General features: G+C 30.8%; 1 protein-coding gene across 1 annotated transcript; it reads left to right on the top strand.

The window, feature by feature from the left end:
- Positions 1 to 47: 47 nt before the first annotated feature.
- LOC126808803 (ER degradation-enhancing alpha-mannosidase-like protein 3) lies at positions 48 to 18,417 on the top strand. Its single transcript, XM_050533769.2, has 20 exons — positions 48 to 285; positions 1,067 to 1,112; positions 1,327 to 1,427; positions 2,837 to 2,876; positions 3,634 to 3,746; positions 3,970 to 4,123; positions 5,299 to 5,427; positions 5,666 to 5,771; positions 7,414 to 7,511; positions 8,183 to 8,392; positions 8,612 to 8,695; positions 9,065 to 9,189; positions 9,510 to 9,672; positions 10,270 to 10,478; positions 10,985 to 11,117; positions 11,527 to 11,718; positions 12,094 to 12,259; positions 12,944 to 13,123; positions 13,397 to 13,588; positions 14,341 to 18,417. Exons 1-20 carry the CDS (start codon positions 182 to 184, stop codon positions 15,255 to 15,257), a joined length of 3,462 nt encoding a protein of 1,153 aa, XP_050389726.2. The 5' UTR covers positions 48 to 181; the 3' UTR covers positions 15,258 to 18,417.
- Positions 18,418 to 18,726: the final 309 nt, after the last annotated feature.

Genomic DNA, 18,726 nt, shown 5'->3' with positions numbered 1-18,726 from the left:
AATGACCTTTTGATCGAGAATACATATGCCACGTACTATCTCGCGAGAATACAGGTTTGACAACATGGCAGTATCTTAAAGAAAACAATCAGTTTCAAGAGAAAAGTTCAGGATTCAAGCCGTCTTCCATTATAATTCAGGGCTGAGGCATACATTTACGAAAACCTGATTAAGTTCTAAAATGGATTCTCACCGTGTATCAGAAATTGTTGTTGTGCTGGTGGTTGTTGTTGTCATTTTTGACAGCACTGTGGCGATGACAGCATACGAGAAAAGAGAACTGAAGTGAGTAGGCTAGGGTCTACAATATTTCTCTACAGGATCTATAGCATATGATCAGTTCTTTCATTATGGTCAGCTTTAGATCTGTATACACATTTTACCTCACCTAGTACATAGGCCTCAAATTAATAGACTGCGAACTATATTTTATTATGGTTAGTTTAGATTTAGTTAAAGTAGCGAGCAGAGTCGATACAATTTAGGTAACTAAAGTAACTAGTTTAGATCAGACCTATATTACATGTACATTAGACATTACTTAGTCCATTTAGATTATTTCACACTACAAGACAAGTACAAATGAGCCATTAAATTTAATCATTCTAATTGTTGAATATTTAGGAGTTTAAGCTCAGGATACTTACATACATTTTATAATATTATCGAATAATAATCTTGTTTATCTCTATAATAACGTCACTTATTGAAAACAATGATACATATTAATTGTCTACAAGAACAGTCTAGATAAGTCGTCCACAAATATCAAAATACGCTCGTTAAATCGTCCACACGACATTAGTATAGTATTCATATTAATTATAAATTATAATTAAGTGTACTGAGTGATGCTTTTTAGTCGTATCCACATGTTTTTCTTTCATCGTGCATCTTGTCAGGAATGAAGCTGAAAAATGCAAATGACTCATAGGGACTTTAAAAAATTGTATATGACCATAATATTTTTTAAGTGTATACAAGAAATGGGTAGTGTTGGTTTCTCTATGAATTAAAAACAATATTGCTACCAGTACTTTAATGTTTCATGATTTTATTATTTCAGAAATCAGGTTTTGGAAATGTTTGACCATGCATACAAATCATATATGGTAAGTGTAAACTTGTATATCATTCAAATGACTTTAGACATTAAAATAGATTCCGAGTCCTCAATTGAGTTGTTTCTTTTTGAACATCATTATTTAGGGTTAATGTGTTGACAGTTGATGAAATAGTTTAAATTCAAATATTTCTTCCCACAAAAATAACAAAACAATAGCTACAATAGATTCTAATTAAATAATAAATTTTTTCTTTCTTCAGAATTATGCATTTCCAGCTGATGAATTAATGCCCCTGAGTTGTAAAGGTCGATTCCGTGGCACACATCCAAACCGAGGAGATGTTGATGATAGCCTTGGAAAGTAAGTTGTACCATTTGATTTTATTCCAGATAAAAAGAGATCAATTCTTTAATCTTAAATGCCCTGACTAAATTCAGGCTTTCTGATTGTACAATAAAAATTGCCATTAACCCAGATTTATATTGATCTGCTAGTTGGCTTCAGGGAATAGATAGATACTGTTAAAGATATATTATGTATGATTTGGATGGATGAAGAGCTGGCCATTCTTGCTACAATAGTTCACAAATAGTTAATGAGTTATTAGTGTAGATTGTTTATTATTATAGCTATTGTACTTATGCATTTTATCATTAAATTTTTAAATCTCGCCATTCAATGGTCTAGAGGGTTGATTATAGGCTTGTCATGTGAATAAATGTCTAAATATTAAAATTTATATAACATTTGAATTTGAAGCCAAAATAAAGACCTGCAATAGGCAGAATTAGCTTTTACATAATACATCTTTAACAGATGAAATCATGATTACAGTTTTAATATATGATAGGTGTGTAATACTACATGTATAATTTATAACTGCATAATTTTATAATTGAGGTTAAAGTGTGAGCACAATGTTATTTCCTTGATATTAATTTGTTTTCATACGCCCACATTTTCATGTGAACGTATTATGCCGTCGCCCCCTGTCCATCCATCCATCCACAGGTCACAATTGCTATCCATTTGACAAAATTTGAAAAATGTTCGAATATATCACTATTACACTGTAAGGTTGATTGAGTCCGAATTTCGTGAAAATCGGACCAAAACTGCCAGACAAAATGGCCGCCCCTCGTACGTAAATAGTGTAAAAATATGGTATATCGAGGTTGTGGACCTTCTAGAATCCACAATTTTTATCCGATTTTGATGAATCTTTAAATTTATGTTTATATCACAATGATCCAAATGGAACTTCCTGGATTATGGCCCCTGATTGTTCAAAAAATCGCATTTTTAGCTTGTGGATTATCTAGAGGTGACAAATTATTATCTGATTTTAAAAAACGTTTAAATATATCACCATTTGAATTTCGGGAAAATTGAAATGAAACTGCCCATCAAAATGGCTGCTCTTTGTACGTAAATTGTGTAAAAGTATGTAATACGAAGGTTGTTGACTCTCTAGAGGTAAAAATTTTATCCGATTTTGACGAAACTTAAAATGTATCTTTATATTCCAAATATCCCAGTCCATTTCGATATTCGCGCCTTTCAGACCATAACTTGCTGGATTATGGCCCCTGGTTGTACAAAATCGCTTTTGTTTTTAGCTTGTTCTATATCCATCTCTTGCCTGGCAACCGCAGGTTAAAAATTTGCTCCACCACTGAAATTTTGAATGAAAGATTTTATGAATGAAAAAAAAGCAGCCTGATTGATAAATTAATTTTTATACAAATCTTTAAAATATATTTTTTCAGTTTTACCCTCTCTCTGATTGACAGCTTAGATTCCTTAGCAGTAAGTTACATGTATTTATACTTTAAATATACAATTGTTTGACATGAAAGATTGTACGTCATGCTTATTGAACTATTAAAAGTCAATAATTACTTCCTGTCTAGTTTTATTTTTCCTGGCAACTTTGCAGAACACTGTAGTATAAAGAACTGATTGAACAGACTTTAGATATTGGTATTCTTTAGTCAGAAATAGCATTGATTCAGACAAGAGTAAAATAATGACAAAAGTATAGAACTACTAGCAACCTATATTACATGTTGCCTTCATCAGGGAGTTACTTGGTGACATACATTCCATTTCAATACACCTGATCTCTGGAAACAACAAATACTTTAGAGTTCATTTATTTGTATCATGCAGAATATTTCTGTTGCATTAAATTTACCATGGGCTGTCCTCCTGAAACCTATTTACTCGTTGATACATGACATGTTGACTTGGAATACAGTGATGTAGACTGTAGTGTCTTATTCAAGGACACAATTATTCAACATCCAGCTAGAGGGAGGATTGGGCATATATGTAACTGTGTGGTTACTGATCTAGCTTGCTAACTGCTGTGTCATTTCCCTCCTTTCTGTGAAACAATATTGTATTAATATTTATTAAACCCTTCTATAAACAATATTGGATTAGTATTTATTGAAACACCTAATAAAAGAAGACAACTATTTATATTAAATAAACGAAAAATAATGATAATTGATTTGTCAGACTTAAATTTCTAAACTGCTTTCAAAATGTACAATTTCAGATATTAGGAAAATTGGAAGATTTTGAACAAGCTGTGCAGTTGGTGATTGCTAATACTAAATTTGATGCAGATGTTATTGTATCAGTATTTGAAACCAATATCAGAGTTTTGGGGTAGGTGATCAATAATTATGTCATTTCTAGAGAAAGATAGTTCTGAGAAAACTTGAAATATCATGATAAAGTGAGATTGCAAATAGGCCTATATGCCTTAGCGGTTTATGGAATAATAGACTGAGAAATAGGCAACCACTGAAATTTTCTCTGGATTTCAAGATATGATCTTATTCTTTGATAATCTAAATGAGGTTTTATATTATATTTGTATTTTTGCCAGGGGTTTATTAGGTGGCCATGTTGCTGCAACATCATTTAAACGACGTAAAAAAGCTGTAGAGTGGTATGATGGTGAATTATTAGAAATGGCAAGAGAAGTAGGATTGAGACTTCTTCCTGCATTTAACACAACTACGGGTATGCCATATCCTAGGGTATGTATATATACCATTGTTAGAATAACTTTTAATAGAATTACTATAGTAACCAGTAACAATGTATCTCAGTTAGAGGGAATAAGTTATATTTGAGTGTTTCTTGTAGTGTACAAAACTTTATCATTTCTAACTTTCCCTTGTCTTTTGTGTAAAATAAAGTATGGGACTTTTAGTATTAAAATAGGTTCGTCCGTCTGTCCCTTTAGGCCACAATAACTCTGATTCTAATTGAGCTAGAATGTACAAACTTGGCGAATGTTTTGACCGGGTTCAATGATCAGAATTTTCTTGGTTAGACCGAGCAGAGATAAACAATTTTATGTTGAGACTTTGGGACACAATAAGCCTGCTTCTATCTGGGACCATTTGATGAGCCATAGATAGTATATAGTCAAAGATATAAGAATACTGCTCATATTTTAGTTTTAGATTTCTCATAATTAAGGCAACATCTCCTGTAATTTGAATGTTTGTCCTAAAATAAAGATAACCGCTTGTTTAATTGACTTGTTTATATTTAGAGCATTAATAAAGATAACCACTTAATAAACTGAGCTGTTTTACATTCAGAACATTAATAAAGATAACAACTTGTTTAACTGAATGAACATTGAAAAGATAATCGCTTGTTTAAAGTTGCAATTTCATATTTTTACGTTATATTTTTAAAATTTATTAAAATAAAGCCTTAAAATAGATGGTATCTATAAACAGTCCTACCTTGTTAAAGAATAATCCTATTAATCCTATAATTCACTATTGCCAGTTGAGAAATTGGCAAAAATATCATTTTCCTCTTCAAATTCAAACGTTTGAGGATAGCTACTCCATGGTGGAGAATAGAAAACAAGGGAGGTAATTGGGAGGTAATTGTGTTATTATTTCTTGTGTAAATGAGTTTTAAGTGTGAGAATGACACCTATGATCGTATAATAGTGAGTTGACAACTTATTGAGCAAAAGACATAGAAATAATTATGTTTTGACTTTCTTAGAAAATATGAAATGGTAACTTTAACCGAATTGTTTACATTTAGAACATTAAAAAAGGTAACCACTTGTTTAACCAAGTTGTTTACATTTAGTTTAGAACATTAATAACATTAATAAAGATAACCACCAGTTATTAATTAACTGATGAGTTAATTACATTGAGAACTTTGTTTATTGCAGATCAATTTAAAACATGGTATTACTACATATTTATCAGCAAATGTCAAAGATACATGTACAGCATGTGCTGGTACTATGATATTAGAATTTGCTGCTTTAAGTCGTTTGACTGGGGATCCACAGTTTGAGGTAAATCTTCTTTTATTCTAGTGCTGAACCAAACCTGGTTTTTTTTTGTTTAACAAAGTTTTTTGAAAGAGAAAAAGCCAAGAGGACTGTTTTGATAATTTTCCTATGATTGTGTTGAAAATCTGTTCTAATCATGATCCTGGAAATTATATCTAACAATGATGTAGGTTAGGACAAATCTACTCTATTGTTTTCTATCAAAATCATTTTGTTAAATACAATTATGTAAATTTTTCAGGAGAAGGCACGAAAAGCTATGGATTATTTGTGGCATCAAAGACATAGAAGTACAGATTTAATGGGTACTGTTATCAATATTCACAATGGTGACTGGATCAGAAGAGGTAATCATCCATATTTTGACTGTTTTATCATGTAACAGTATTTTAAAATATATTTTTATAATCTATAGCTGTTCAGAAATGCAAACTGTTTTTTGTATACAATAGTCCATATTTGGTTGTCATAATGCACTTACGTTGTTTAAGCACAGAAATTACATAGTATATCAGGATGTAAATAATCCACATCAAAACTTACAATTAATTACAAATTAAGCTATGATTGTTCAGTTTTTTATACGCCCACATTGAAATGTGGACATATATTGCCGTCGCCCCCGTCCGTCCGTCGGTCCGTCGTCCACAATTTCTTGTGAACGCTCTAACGCCAAAAGTTATCATCCGATCTTTCTGAAATTTACATGCATTATTTAAATTAGTGAAACGAAGAAGCCTATTGAATTTCAGCAATTTCCGTTTATTACGTCTAGAGTTATGGCCCTTGTTTCACTTTATTGAACCTTGTGAACGCTCTAATGACAAAAGTTATCGTTCGATCTTTGTGAAATTTATATGCATCATTTAGATTACTGAAACGAAGAAGCCTATTGAATTTCGGCAATTTCCGTTTATTACGTCTAGAGTTATGGCCCTTGTTTCACTTTATTGATCCTTGTGAACGCTCTAATGTCAAAAGTTATCATCCGATCTTTCTGAAATTTATATGCATTATTTAGATTACTGAAACGAAGAAGCCTATTGTATTTCAGCAATTTCCGTTTATTACATCTAGAGTTATGGCCCTTGTTTCACTTTATTGATCCTTTAGAACGCTCTCACGTCAAAAGTTATCATCCGGTCTTTCTGAAATTTATATGCATTACTTAGATTGCTGAAACGAAGAAACCTATTGAATTTCAGCAATTCCCGTTTATTACGTCTAGAGTTATGGCCCTTGTTTCACTTTATTGATCCTCGTGAACGCTCCAACGCCAAAAGTTATCATTCGATCTTTGTGAAATTTATATGCATTATTTAGATTAGTGAAACGGAGAAGCCTATTGAATTTCAGCAATTCCTGTTTATTACTTCTAGAGTTATGGCCCTTGTTTCACTTTATTGATCCTTGTGAACGCTCTAACATCAAAAGTTGTCATCCGATCTTTCTGCATTATTAAGGTTACTGAAACGAAGAAGCCTATTGAATTTCAGCAATTTACAATAATTACTTCTAGTGTTATTGCTCTTGTTTCATTTTGTTAAACCTTGTTAATGCTCAATTGATGATAGTTATCATCCGATATGTATGAAATTCATATGCATCATTTAAATTTGTGAAACAGGTCTATTGAATTTCAGCAATTTCCGTCAATAATTTCTAGAGTTATGGCGATTGTGAACGTTTGAATGACAAATGTGATCTGTATGAAATTTATATTCATTATTTAATTAGTAAAACGAAAAAGCCTGTCAAATTTCAACAAGTTGAGACCCTTGTTTCAGTTTGTAGAACCTTGTAAACCCTCAAACGACAAAATTTATAATCTCATCTGTATGGAACTGTCTTGTAAAGGCCCTCAATTACCTACAAAGGAATAAATATGCGACAACCCTTGACGACCGCTTGGACGATTTAGCTGCTGTGGGCGTATGTTTTGTTGCCTGGCAACCTATCTTTATAAAAAGCTTGTTCTATTTTTAACAGAGAGTGGTGTTGGTGCAGGGATAGATTCCTACTATGAATATGTATTAAAAGCTTATATATTATTAGGAGATGAAAGTTATTTGGATAGATTTAATAAGGTGAGTCTTGAGTCCTTTGGCTGTAAACATACTCTTTCTTAAGTGGTAACAAAGTGACTAATTTTGTAAAAGGAAAAGTTGGTACATTTATAATAAATCTGCTGTGATCATGATGTAAAAATGTTCTGAATTGCAATTGAACGATATAGAATTGATTCCTGTCACAGTTCAGCCTGCCCCCAAAATAGATGTGGGGTGATCAGAAGTGTGAGACAATAAAATGGTTAAGCTGTAGTGATTGGATGAGATAGTATTCAATTTGCACAAGCTGTGGTGATTGAATGAGATAGTATTCAATTGGCACAAGCTGTGGTGATTGGATGGATGAGATAGTATTCAATTGGCACATGCGGCGCCGCAAGAAATTCAATTTCAGATTGTTTGATCAACTATCCGCCAGATTATCAAAATGTCTTTTGTGGTCTAAGGGGAGATAATAGGTAATGGAAGAGTTATCTTCCTTTAAACATTTATATACACATTAGCACAGTTTATTTGGGATTTTTGTTACAAAGAAATTCTTTGTAGTTAATTTATGTTTACTTTTAAGACATGGACAGGTCAAGCACTCCTGCTAACAAAATATACCTTGTATTGAAGTCAGTATTTAAAGATAATATTTAATTTGCCCACATATTATATTATAATTTTTTTATTATGCAATTTTTCAGCATTATACAGCTGTTATGAAATATATAAGTCAAGGTCCCTTACTAGTAGATGTTCACATGCATAAACCACAATCACCATCTAAAAACTTTATGGATGCTCTGTTAGCATTCTGGCCAGGTTTACAAGTCTTAAAAGGTGATTTGGATCCAGCTGTAGAAACACATGAAATGTTATACCAGATTGTACAAAGACATAATTTCTTACCAGAGGTATGTTATATTTGGGATTCTACATTCTAGAATGCTAGATAAAAATTATAATAGATAGACATTGTGTGATTACTGCCCTCAGTCTCTGCATTTGTTTGAATAATGATATACATGAAAATTACCAGGAATGTTACTGTTTTATTTTTGTAAATGTTTTCAAGAACAACTAATTGACTTACAAAAACCAAGTCATTTTATATCTTGTAACACATTTTTCAGGCTTTCACAACAGATTTTAGAATACATTGGGGTCATCATCCATTACGACCTGAATTTGTGGAATCAACATATTTTTTATATAAGGTAAGGCATTTCTGTATGCAAAACTATTTACCATGAATAATAATATGGACACCACTTTGTTTTAATCATCTGTAGTACTTTAATTTAAAGCAATTGATTTTGAAATTTTTCAATGTGCCTGGAGAACTGATTTAGTGAAATTGGAAGAAAGGTAGGTTGGAAAAGCTGCTGAACAGACCAAATAATGCTTCATCTTGACTACTAGATAGATTTAAGAGCTTCAATTTTTAACAATCTGACACAACAGATTGCAGTCCTTTATAAGAGTTCCAAGCTATCTGCTCATGCTTTAGGTATTGCCTTGTACATTGTAATATGTTCAATTGAAGAGAACTTTATTTAATATATCCATATTAATTATCTCTATAGGCTACAGGTGATCCATATTATTTAGAAGCTGGTAAAAAAGTTATAGAGAATTTAAATGAACATGCTAGAGTACCATGTGGTTTTGCTGCTTTAAAAGATGTTACCTCAGGCACACATGAAGATCAGTAAGTTTATTAAAATATGTCTGCCAGGTTTTTATTCGTACAAAAAAGTATCATCATTAGATATCAAATGTTTGCCTGTTTGAATTAGATAAAGTCATACATTACGGTATATGTAATTTGTTTCGTTTATTTTAAGTTTGTTTCAAAACTAAAAGGAAACATTTCTGATGCTCTTTTATACAGATATTTCTCCACATATAACATGAACACATTTGTTTTCAAAATAATGGCTAATTTGATTTATTTTGATGATGAAAAATGTGTTATTTTAAAATGATGTGTTAAATAAAATGTTGAGATGTATTTGATCTTTATTTCAGGATGGACTCATATGTTTTAGCTGAAACATTTAAATATTTATATTTACTATTCTCTGAGAAATCTGATCATGTATTAGAAGTTGATGATTATGTATTTACAACAGAAGCTCACATTCTACCATTAACATTATCAGTATTCAATTCTTCACAAGTACAATTAAAGGCAAGTTTATTATTACTATGAGAAATTCATTTATTTTATTGCGTTTGATCCGTTGAGTTGTTCAATCTTCACCAAGCTTCTGTGTTGGTGTCATCTCTCTGTACCATGTAAGATAATATCATAAAATATTGTATACAGATATACAACATACTCAAATGATGGGGGAAGGCGGATGTTTTTTCATGACTTACATGATGCAAAATTAAAACCTCAGTAGAAATCCATCTAGCTGTTCAGGAGAAAAAAGGATAACGGTTAACATAACGATGTCGGAAAAAGGTTATGGCACAAGTTTCTGAGGCCGCAACAAGCCAATGATGAAAATCCTCGGTCCAAGTAGTTGAACAGTTATAAAAACTCTGATTATTATTATGTTTTTTTCAACATCAATAGTGATACGAGTGCTGTATACAACCACATTTTAAAAAACAGAATAGACAGAAATGATTTCGACAATATTTGATTTCATTTTTATCTATACATGGTGTGCAGCATAGTGAAATCAACATCTAATTTTCTTGATTTGCTTAGGTTTAATTTTAAACACTTGACTTGTAAGTATCTGATGTTATTGTAATAAAATATTGTTTATTTTAGATTGATAGAGAAGCTTATAGTAAATTAAAAGATATACAGTCTAATCCTACAACAGACTGTTATAAATCTACACCATTTGATGAAGAAGCAGAGGATCACAATACTTGTCCTAATTTTCACATTACATCAGCCGGTGGTTCTAACTTTGCTCATGATTTACGTCATCCTATGAAAGATTTAGTCAATAGAGTCAGTCCCAAACCTAATAGGTAAATAGATTTACTTGTCACAAATTACATTTGTTTTTGTTTTTTCTTAAATTCATAACATTTTGGTTTGTGATTTTTAATGATTGTTTAAACATCTGATGGACATAAATCGACTTTAAAGAAATGTTTATTGTTTCTCTCAAATTGTTGTTTGCTCAAATGTTGTGTACACAAAGGTTTTGTAGCAATATCAGGGACTGATTCATTGGATTATCTTAATCTTTAGTTTTAAAAAGTCAATCTTTGGTCGAATAAAAAAAAATTGCCAAATGAGCACAAAACTTGAACATTAAGTTACTTCCTCTGTTGGAATTACCTTCTTTTGATGTTATAAATATCTGTATTTTCTGTTTCAAACAGAAATAACCAAAAATATGAATGACGTGGTTACATTTTACTGAGAAAAACTATATGCTAATTTGAACCTTGATATTCCTTGACTTCCATGCAGGATCGCAGGTTAAATACAGTAATATGAATTTATTTATTGATTATTTATGTTGTAGAAATTCTCAGCGTTTAAAAGCTATAGAGTTTATAGCTGGTAATAAAGAACAGTTGGAACAGTTAAATCAGATGGGTATTAGAATAGCTACTATGAGTGATGGTAGAGTTCAATTATTACATACAGCATCTGAGGTCTGATATTTTTATGTACCCTTATTTTAATATTTTTAGAAATTGTAGTCTTACCATGTCCTCAATCTGGGTTCCATTCACATTAGTGAGAAAAGTTAATAATGAATCTTTAAAATTAATTGCTGCATAGTAATCATCATCTTTATTGACAATCTTTATCTTTTAGTAATTCTAGTTTATTATCATTGTTCTTCGAATCTTTTTTTATTTATAAAAATTCCATATTATTTGCTCAATTCCGATGAAGAGAGAATATTTTATCCTCTGTGATGGACCACAACTGAGTGTATTTTGTGTCAGTAAACCACCCTTGTTACTTTCATTTGATATATAAGCTTTATTTCAATATTAGCTAAATGGTGAAAAGATTTTATCCTGGTATGCTTTTGATTTTATTATATTTTTAAAGGCTGCTACACCAGAGGATGCTGAAGATGGTATGAGATTTATGCAGGAAATGATAGAATTGTCTAAAAAACAGAAACCTGAAGCTCAACATGATCCTATGTATGTACAGATGGTTAGTCAACCGTATTATGGTAGTGTTTATTATAAAGCTGGACCAGCACAGTTTGGTTATGATCTGAAAGCATTACCTCCAGTAAGTAAATTTAGATCTATATAACTATACAAAGAGGCAAAGTGAAAGTAAAAGTTGAATAAAATGAAAGTAAACAGGACATAATTATCGTGTCAAATACTATTAATTATGAGACTGTCATATACTATTATTTTTATTGACAATGTAATGTATGATGTACGTCCTCTCCTAGGAATATTACACAGTCTCTTTTATTACACACTGGTAAATGTGAGTTCACATTTGAAAATCATGAAAATGGTTGGTCATGGTTTGATTTTTAAGTTAATTTTAAGTGATTTTTTTTTCTTTCATGTGTTTGTGCTATATCCAAATAAGTGACCACCATGTAAGGATCATTTATATTATGATTTATATTATATTGTAATACAACAGGTACAAGGTAAATTAGGTGTAGCTGATCCTATCAAAGCATGTACAGCATTTAATAATATAGATGATTTAGGTGGTAAAATTGTTATAATAGAGAGAGGAGATTGTATGTTTGTTGATAAAGCCAGGAATTTAATGCATGCTGGTGCAATTGGTGGAATAGTTTTAGGTAAGTAACACAATTATTATGAGTTAAATTATTGTATATTGATGAATACAGCAAAATTTTTAAATTACTTCAAAAAGTACTGTTTTCTTAAAATAGCTGTAGGGCGTAGGCCTACTTATTGTATTTAAAGTAATCATAAATTACAAAATGAAACTAAAATTTATAAGGCTTATTTGAATTTTGAATCCTATTTCTTAGGGGAAAAATTGAGAATTTAAAAAAATCAAAAATATCGGGAAATGGTAACTTAAACAATTGCACCTCTTTCTTTAGGCCTGAAATGTTATCTAAATTATTAATTAGACATTAATTAATTTATCCAGACCATAATCAACTCTCAATGTCATTGCTAGCCTGTGATAATTTCTGGATTAGAATCATATCTGCTGCTTAACGCTCATTGATAATTAAATCTAACAATGGATAATCAAGACTATATTTTTTATTGTACCGACTTTAGTAATGATGATCGAGGCTAGATCCAAAATTCAATCGCTAAGATCTTTGTTCAGAGTGGATCAATTTGACTGAAATTTTTAGCAAATAGCCTTTACATTATCTAGTTTTTAACTATATAGTGAGAACTGCCAGCTCTTTATCTAATCTCCCATAATGTTAAAGTACTGAGTAAGACATTTTATGCACTGTTTTTATTTTTATCACAAGTTGTTTCGTTTATTATAGATCATAATGAAGGTACAAGTGGTGAAGTACAAGCTTTATTTGCTATGTCTGGTGACGGCAGAGAAGATATAACTATACCAATGGTCTTCTTATTTCATAAAGAAGGTCATGATATCCTAACAGCGTTACAAACATTCCCTGATTTACAAGTTTTACTTACTAAATATCCAAAATCACAAGGTAACCTTTATAAATGATTAATTACATTATTTATTGTTATAGTCAGGTGGGACAATTAGGTTTCTTTAATCCTTTAGCACTAAGTACATGTAAATCTGGTTCCTTGAAAAAAATGTTCTTTAGAATAGTCTTGTTGGTCATGCACACATGTTTTGCGATCATATTTTCCCTTCATCTGGAAATATTTCATAAAGAAGATTATAATCTTATATGCATCTATACTAACATTTACATATGGATTGTTTTGAAATTAATAGTTACAATTTATTATAGATTCCTTTTTGCCTGGAGAAACAAATGTAAAAAGTCCTGAGGGACCAGGATCTATCACAGTTACTCCTAATGTTTATGATCCTACACATCAGTATGATGCTGACACTGGACAACCAGTACCATCTGATCCCAGTATTAAAACTGATGGTCTTGATTCTTCAGATGAACAACATATCTTCTCTATAAAGACAGGTAATAATACAATATGGTCAAATGTAATATAATCAGTTGTATTACTAAAGAAAATGAAGTATCTCTTACTTTATCTAGAAATGTAATTCGTTGATTGAATCCCAGAGATGAGTTTCATTTCTATTCACATAAAATAATCGATAAGCATTGTTAATCAAAGTCAAGTCTGGCTCTTTTATTGTTTGATATGGAATTAGTAGAGGATTAGACTATTTTATACCATGTTATTCATAATCATAAATTATCTGATCGGCCATTTTCATTTATTGTTATTTTACTCTTGTTATTAATTAAAGCTTCATCAGTCAAGGAGGCTGGGTTGGATGACCAAATGGTCTAGGGTGTGCACTTTGGTATCAATTCCACACTTGCATGTAACAATGACTCAAAGGAGGGTCACCTACCTAACCTTGTGGGTTTTCTCCAGTTTCCTCCCACTGCTTAAGACCGCTTCACAGAATTGAATTCTTGAATAAAATTGTACCATGACAAAGTTTGGACCTCCCTCTCACACTGCCATCTTTATTACTCTTTTTAGACATATAAATTATCCTCTGAAGGTGTAGTTATCAAAAATTAAATTGATTTTAATTTAATAAACTGGTTTCAGAAATGATTATATCTGAAATTGGTAATCAATTTAAATTATGGTAAACACAATGATCCATATATCAAGATGGCAGAGCAAAATAAAAAAATAAAAAAACAAGGATTAGGTGAATTGTGTGAAATATTATATTTATTTTTTGCAGGGTCCAAGAAAATTCATATGAAAGTACACGTTTCTACTAGTCCTAATGAGCCTACTATAGATTCTAAAGAACGAGATGATGGTGTCTTACAGTTAGATATTTTACCTGATGGTTCCAAACAACTCACTTTTAATCTGAACCAGAAGAAATCAAGTGATGAAAAGAAATCCAAACCACAATTAAATCAAATATATGTCGACCTTGTTCAAATCTTACAAGAAAGAACAAACTTTCCCAAATTAAGCGATCAACCTGAATACCTCATAGCCATTGCCAGATTCCTGGAATCAGCCTATTTTAATTTTGCTCATGTAGATTCAAAAGCAACTGAAATGATTGAGAAACTAGCCGCTGAATTGATTTTTCAAAAAACAGCCAGAGACATCGAAGCCATTAGGACAGGAAAATATGATCTAGATAAAAAGAATCTGGAAGATTCTGATTCACAGGCAAAAAGTGATAAAGGAGAAAAACCTTACGTGAAACTTGTTCCTCCAGATGAGGAGTCAGGCAAAAAACATGGAGCAATAGTGGATGAAAATGGTGTTTTAAAAATTTTAGATGACAATTTAGTCAGAAATGGGAAACTAATTAATGACCCACTGTTAAAGAAAACCATTGACGAATTTGTTGAAAGTGTGCTTGGTAAAGAGTTAAATCTTCAACCAGCCAATCAAGTATCTCAGGAAAATCCCAGTGAACAATTTCAATCTGAAGAAAAATCCGAAACGGCTCAAGTATTTAATCCTCTTAATGACAATTCTAATGATAATATTGTTGTAAATGAGTATTCAAATAAAGACAACTTAGAAAATAACAACTATGCAGACAATAAAGCCGATTCTTCACCAACAGAAAACTACACAAGAAATCCACCAAGCTCTCAAGAAGCAGAGAATAAAAAAGATGAGCTATAATATTTCAACTGTGATAATTTGTTATTGTTATTATTTTTTGTTGATTGATTCTAGAATGATTTTTTGCAATATTTTCTTATAAACTCCCAATTTTTGAAATTGTACCATGTTTGTATTTCTTGAATAATTTGTATCTTTAGTAATTGCAATGCAGTTGTAGCTAAAGCCAAAATTGAACACATGCCAAATAGAAACTACTGTAAAAGAAAACAATATTAATAATGACGAGGTACATTTATTTCATGATGTATTTTGATTTAATTGAGTGGTTTTAAACATTAATATTTTACTTTAATTTTTGGTTTCAAACAGAAGTTGTTCGTCTCAAAATTGCTCCAAAAGGAAGCGGAAACATATATTGTAGCCACATTTCTGTATCAAACATTAAATGTCAGGTTCATATGAATTACACTTTAAGTAATGTTTCGTAAATAAAACAATTAAAGAGTTCCAGGGATATGTTATTCCTAAATCTAGGGTTTAGAGGGTTAACTGTGTTTACTGTGTCAAAACAGACAACACTGCAGAAATGAAAACTGCCATTAGTCACCTGCAGGTTGTTTTCTTTGGAAAAAATGTCTTTCATATTAACTTCCTATTTTCTTAACCTTTATCTAGTATAAATCCAACATTTTCAAAATAGTTTGTCATTTGACAACCTAAATTTTCAACACTAGTCCAAATTTGAACTCTCGGTCATGTTTGTGTTTTAATTGATATTATGTTTGTGTGGTGGTAATATTCCTATTGTTTAAATGATTCTTTTAAATTCAAAATCGTGTATGAATATAATTTCTAAATTGAGATGGCAAAAATTATTTAACAAAGTTATTACATTAGTCTCATAAAAGTCTAATTTTTATACACCCACATTTTAATGTATTTGTATATTGTCATCAGCCCTGTCTATCTGTTTCTCAGTCACATGCTACAAAAATCCGTATGTCTTTTTCATCGCAGAGAGGAACCCTATTGATTTTCAACATATTTTTCATGATCACCTCCGAGTCTGGTCTAACTGTTCATCTTGCCTGTGTAGGAAAATATTGTGCATCTTCTTGTTGTGTAGGCCAACCAAATTGAAATATTATAAAGATTATAATTTAATTGAATTGAGGATACATATATTTTCATTTGACAGAAACCAAGTCAGCTGTTGACTGTGTAGTTTTGTTGTAAATATATGAATTTTTTTGTGAGAAGTAGAATTTAGAAACTAAAATATTGGACAATGACCATTGGTGCAGCTTTTGTCTTGACATAAAAATATTAGAAATAATATATTCAGTTACTCATAACCTTGTACATTTATAAAAACCTTTACAAATAAAGGTGTTGATATTTCTATATTAAAAAAAAGTACTATTATATTATGTAAATATATGTATTATAGACAATTTCCTAACATGTACTGATTGTAAATTATTTTATTTTTAACATTTCACTTGACCTATATACTTAAAAACTTAAGTGCCAGTATTTCTAGAAAAAATTATGGTTTGTAAAATGGTGTTTACCATTTTACTCTTCATGTTTGATAAACTGTTTCAGTGGCATTTAGTAATTGCCAGAAATACACAGGACTCAATTCTATGGCATTCAATTACTGTGCCACATTTCGCCTAGGATTTGTGGTCTTTATCAAGCAATTATAAAAAATGAATGAACATTATATACAACAACATTAATGATGACCACCAATTTTAAGTAGTTAAGAGAATTGTACACAGAGTCAAATTAAATTTATAGTCTCCCAGGACATTTGTGTTACGAATCTATATTTATACACATTGACCACCCCTGGCATAGTGTACAGTGTTTATTTTTGCCATAATATACTTGCTATCTATCTTGTAGATATATATATATATATAGATATATATATATATATATATATTAAATAGATAAATTAGAGTACTTATACTTTTATTCAACATTGACAAATGAAATAATTTTTTTTATTTTACTTCATCTCTGGAAGAAAAGCAGCTGATTGTGGACATAAAGCCTATGCCTTAATCTGGCCCTGATTATATTATAAATGCTGAAGATATAGATTAGCTTTGTATGGATATTATATCTTCACTCATGTGAGAATATATGTTTGTATGGCCAGTCTTGCAAGAAGTGTAGAGGACTGGACTCCTATCTGCACATGTAATAATATTGTAATGTTTAACCAAATTTAGGTGAATATGAAATTTAGTGGTATATTTATGTAAGTATAGTGCTACTTATAAATCAAAATATACCTCTGTACATAATAGTCACAGATATTGAACACTGTGTACTTCTTGTAGATATTGAACACTTGTAGATATATAAAAAGATTTTGTAGTAAACAATGTAATTATGTAAATAAACAAAGAATGATGTAAACATGTATATAGTAAATAGTAATAATAATTACCGTTCAATGTTGTTATTTATAATCATTGTTGAAAATATTCTGTGTGTCGTAAATGTTGATCAAAAAAATAATAGGATCTTGTAATATGTTTTATCATTGTTTGTTTGTATCTATGTCATGCTGTCATTGTAAATAATACAATAACCACTGGGAATGGACAATATTTTAAAAACACTGCAAAAAGATAATATGTGATCATTTTGAAGTATAATTTTAATTTAGCAGTGTATTGTAAACCAGCCTCCAATAAGTTGTGTTATTTTTCCATGCAAGTCTTGCTATCCAGCATTCCAACTGAAAGGTAAGACAACTTTGTTGGTGAATAACATACTCACAGAAATGATATCATTTTGTGGGGTGAATTCTAACAATGCAGATTCAATTTGTTTGTAATATGAACTTCTGACAATCATATTTGTTGACATCTGTTGTTGTGACACATTCAGTTCACTTGTCATATTTGCTAAATAAATGTTATAAGTTGACACAGACATAAAATTACCCTAATGATATTATCTTTTCGGGAGATATCCTTTTTTGACTTATGGTCATAATCATGATATAAATATATTTTGTTGCACTTTTTATACTTATTCTTCTAAAATATTGTCCAGTCCAAGTGAGGAGTGTCATGTCTCATTTTATTCACTGGTGAAAGATTTTTTTTAAAGAATAAAATTTTTATCATAATTGTATAGATTGTACAATTCACGTCAGAAGCAATTTCAAATAAACTGGTCAAACAATGCTGGTCATCCTTCTTTGTATTTTTTGTTTGAAATCTTGTTACGTACAACAGGGGAATTGAAACCACACCCCTTGAATCAATCATCAGGGTTTTCCGGGGTGGTTATGCTTGTCAGTGGTGAAGGAAGGCCTGGTAAGAGACAAAATTTCTCTCATATTCGACTGAGCAGACTTTGTCCGAAAAATGCAAATGACGATCATTGACTTCAGGTTTTGCTTTTATTCTATTAAAGAAAGATCAGTTTATAATTTATGAGCTTTTCATTGTCAAAACTAGAAATATTTACTGCAGATAACCAGTAGGTAAAGTTG

This window comes from Patella vulgata, chromosome 1 (assembly GCF_932274485.2).
Source record: "Patella vulgata chromosome 1, xgPatVulg1.2, whole genome shotgun sequence".
NCBI lineage: Eukaryota > Metazoa > Mollusca > Gastropoda > Patellidae > Patella > Patella vulgata.
Note: the sequence above shows the minus strand (reverse complement) of the source record. Positions and strands in the feature narration are given on the sequence as shown.

What these genes read in the sequence shown, in the direction of transcription:
- LOC126808803 (XM_050533769.2), top strand. Translation starts at nt 182, where the DNA reads ATGGATTCTCACCGTGTATCAGAAATTGTTGTTGTGCTGGTGGTTGTT. An exon ending in TACGAGAAAAGAGAACTGAA is followed by an intron (nt 286 to 1,066) that starts GTGAGTAGGCTA and finishes TTATTATTTCAG; the next exon opens with AAATCAGGTTTTGGAAATGT. An exon ending in GTCAGTCCCAAACCTAATAG is followed by an intron (nt 10,479 to 10,984) that starts GTAAATAGATTT and finishes TTTATGTTGTAG; the next exon opens with AAATTCTCAGCGTTTAAAAG.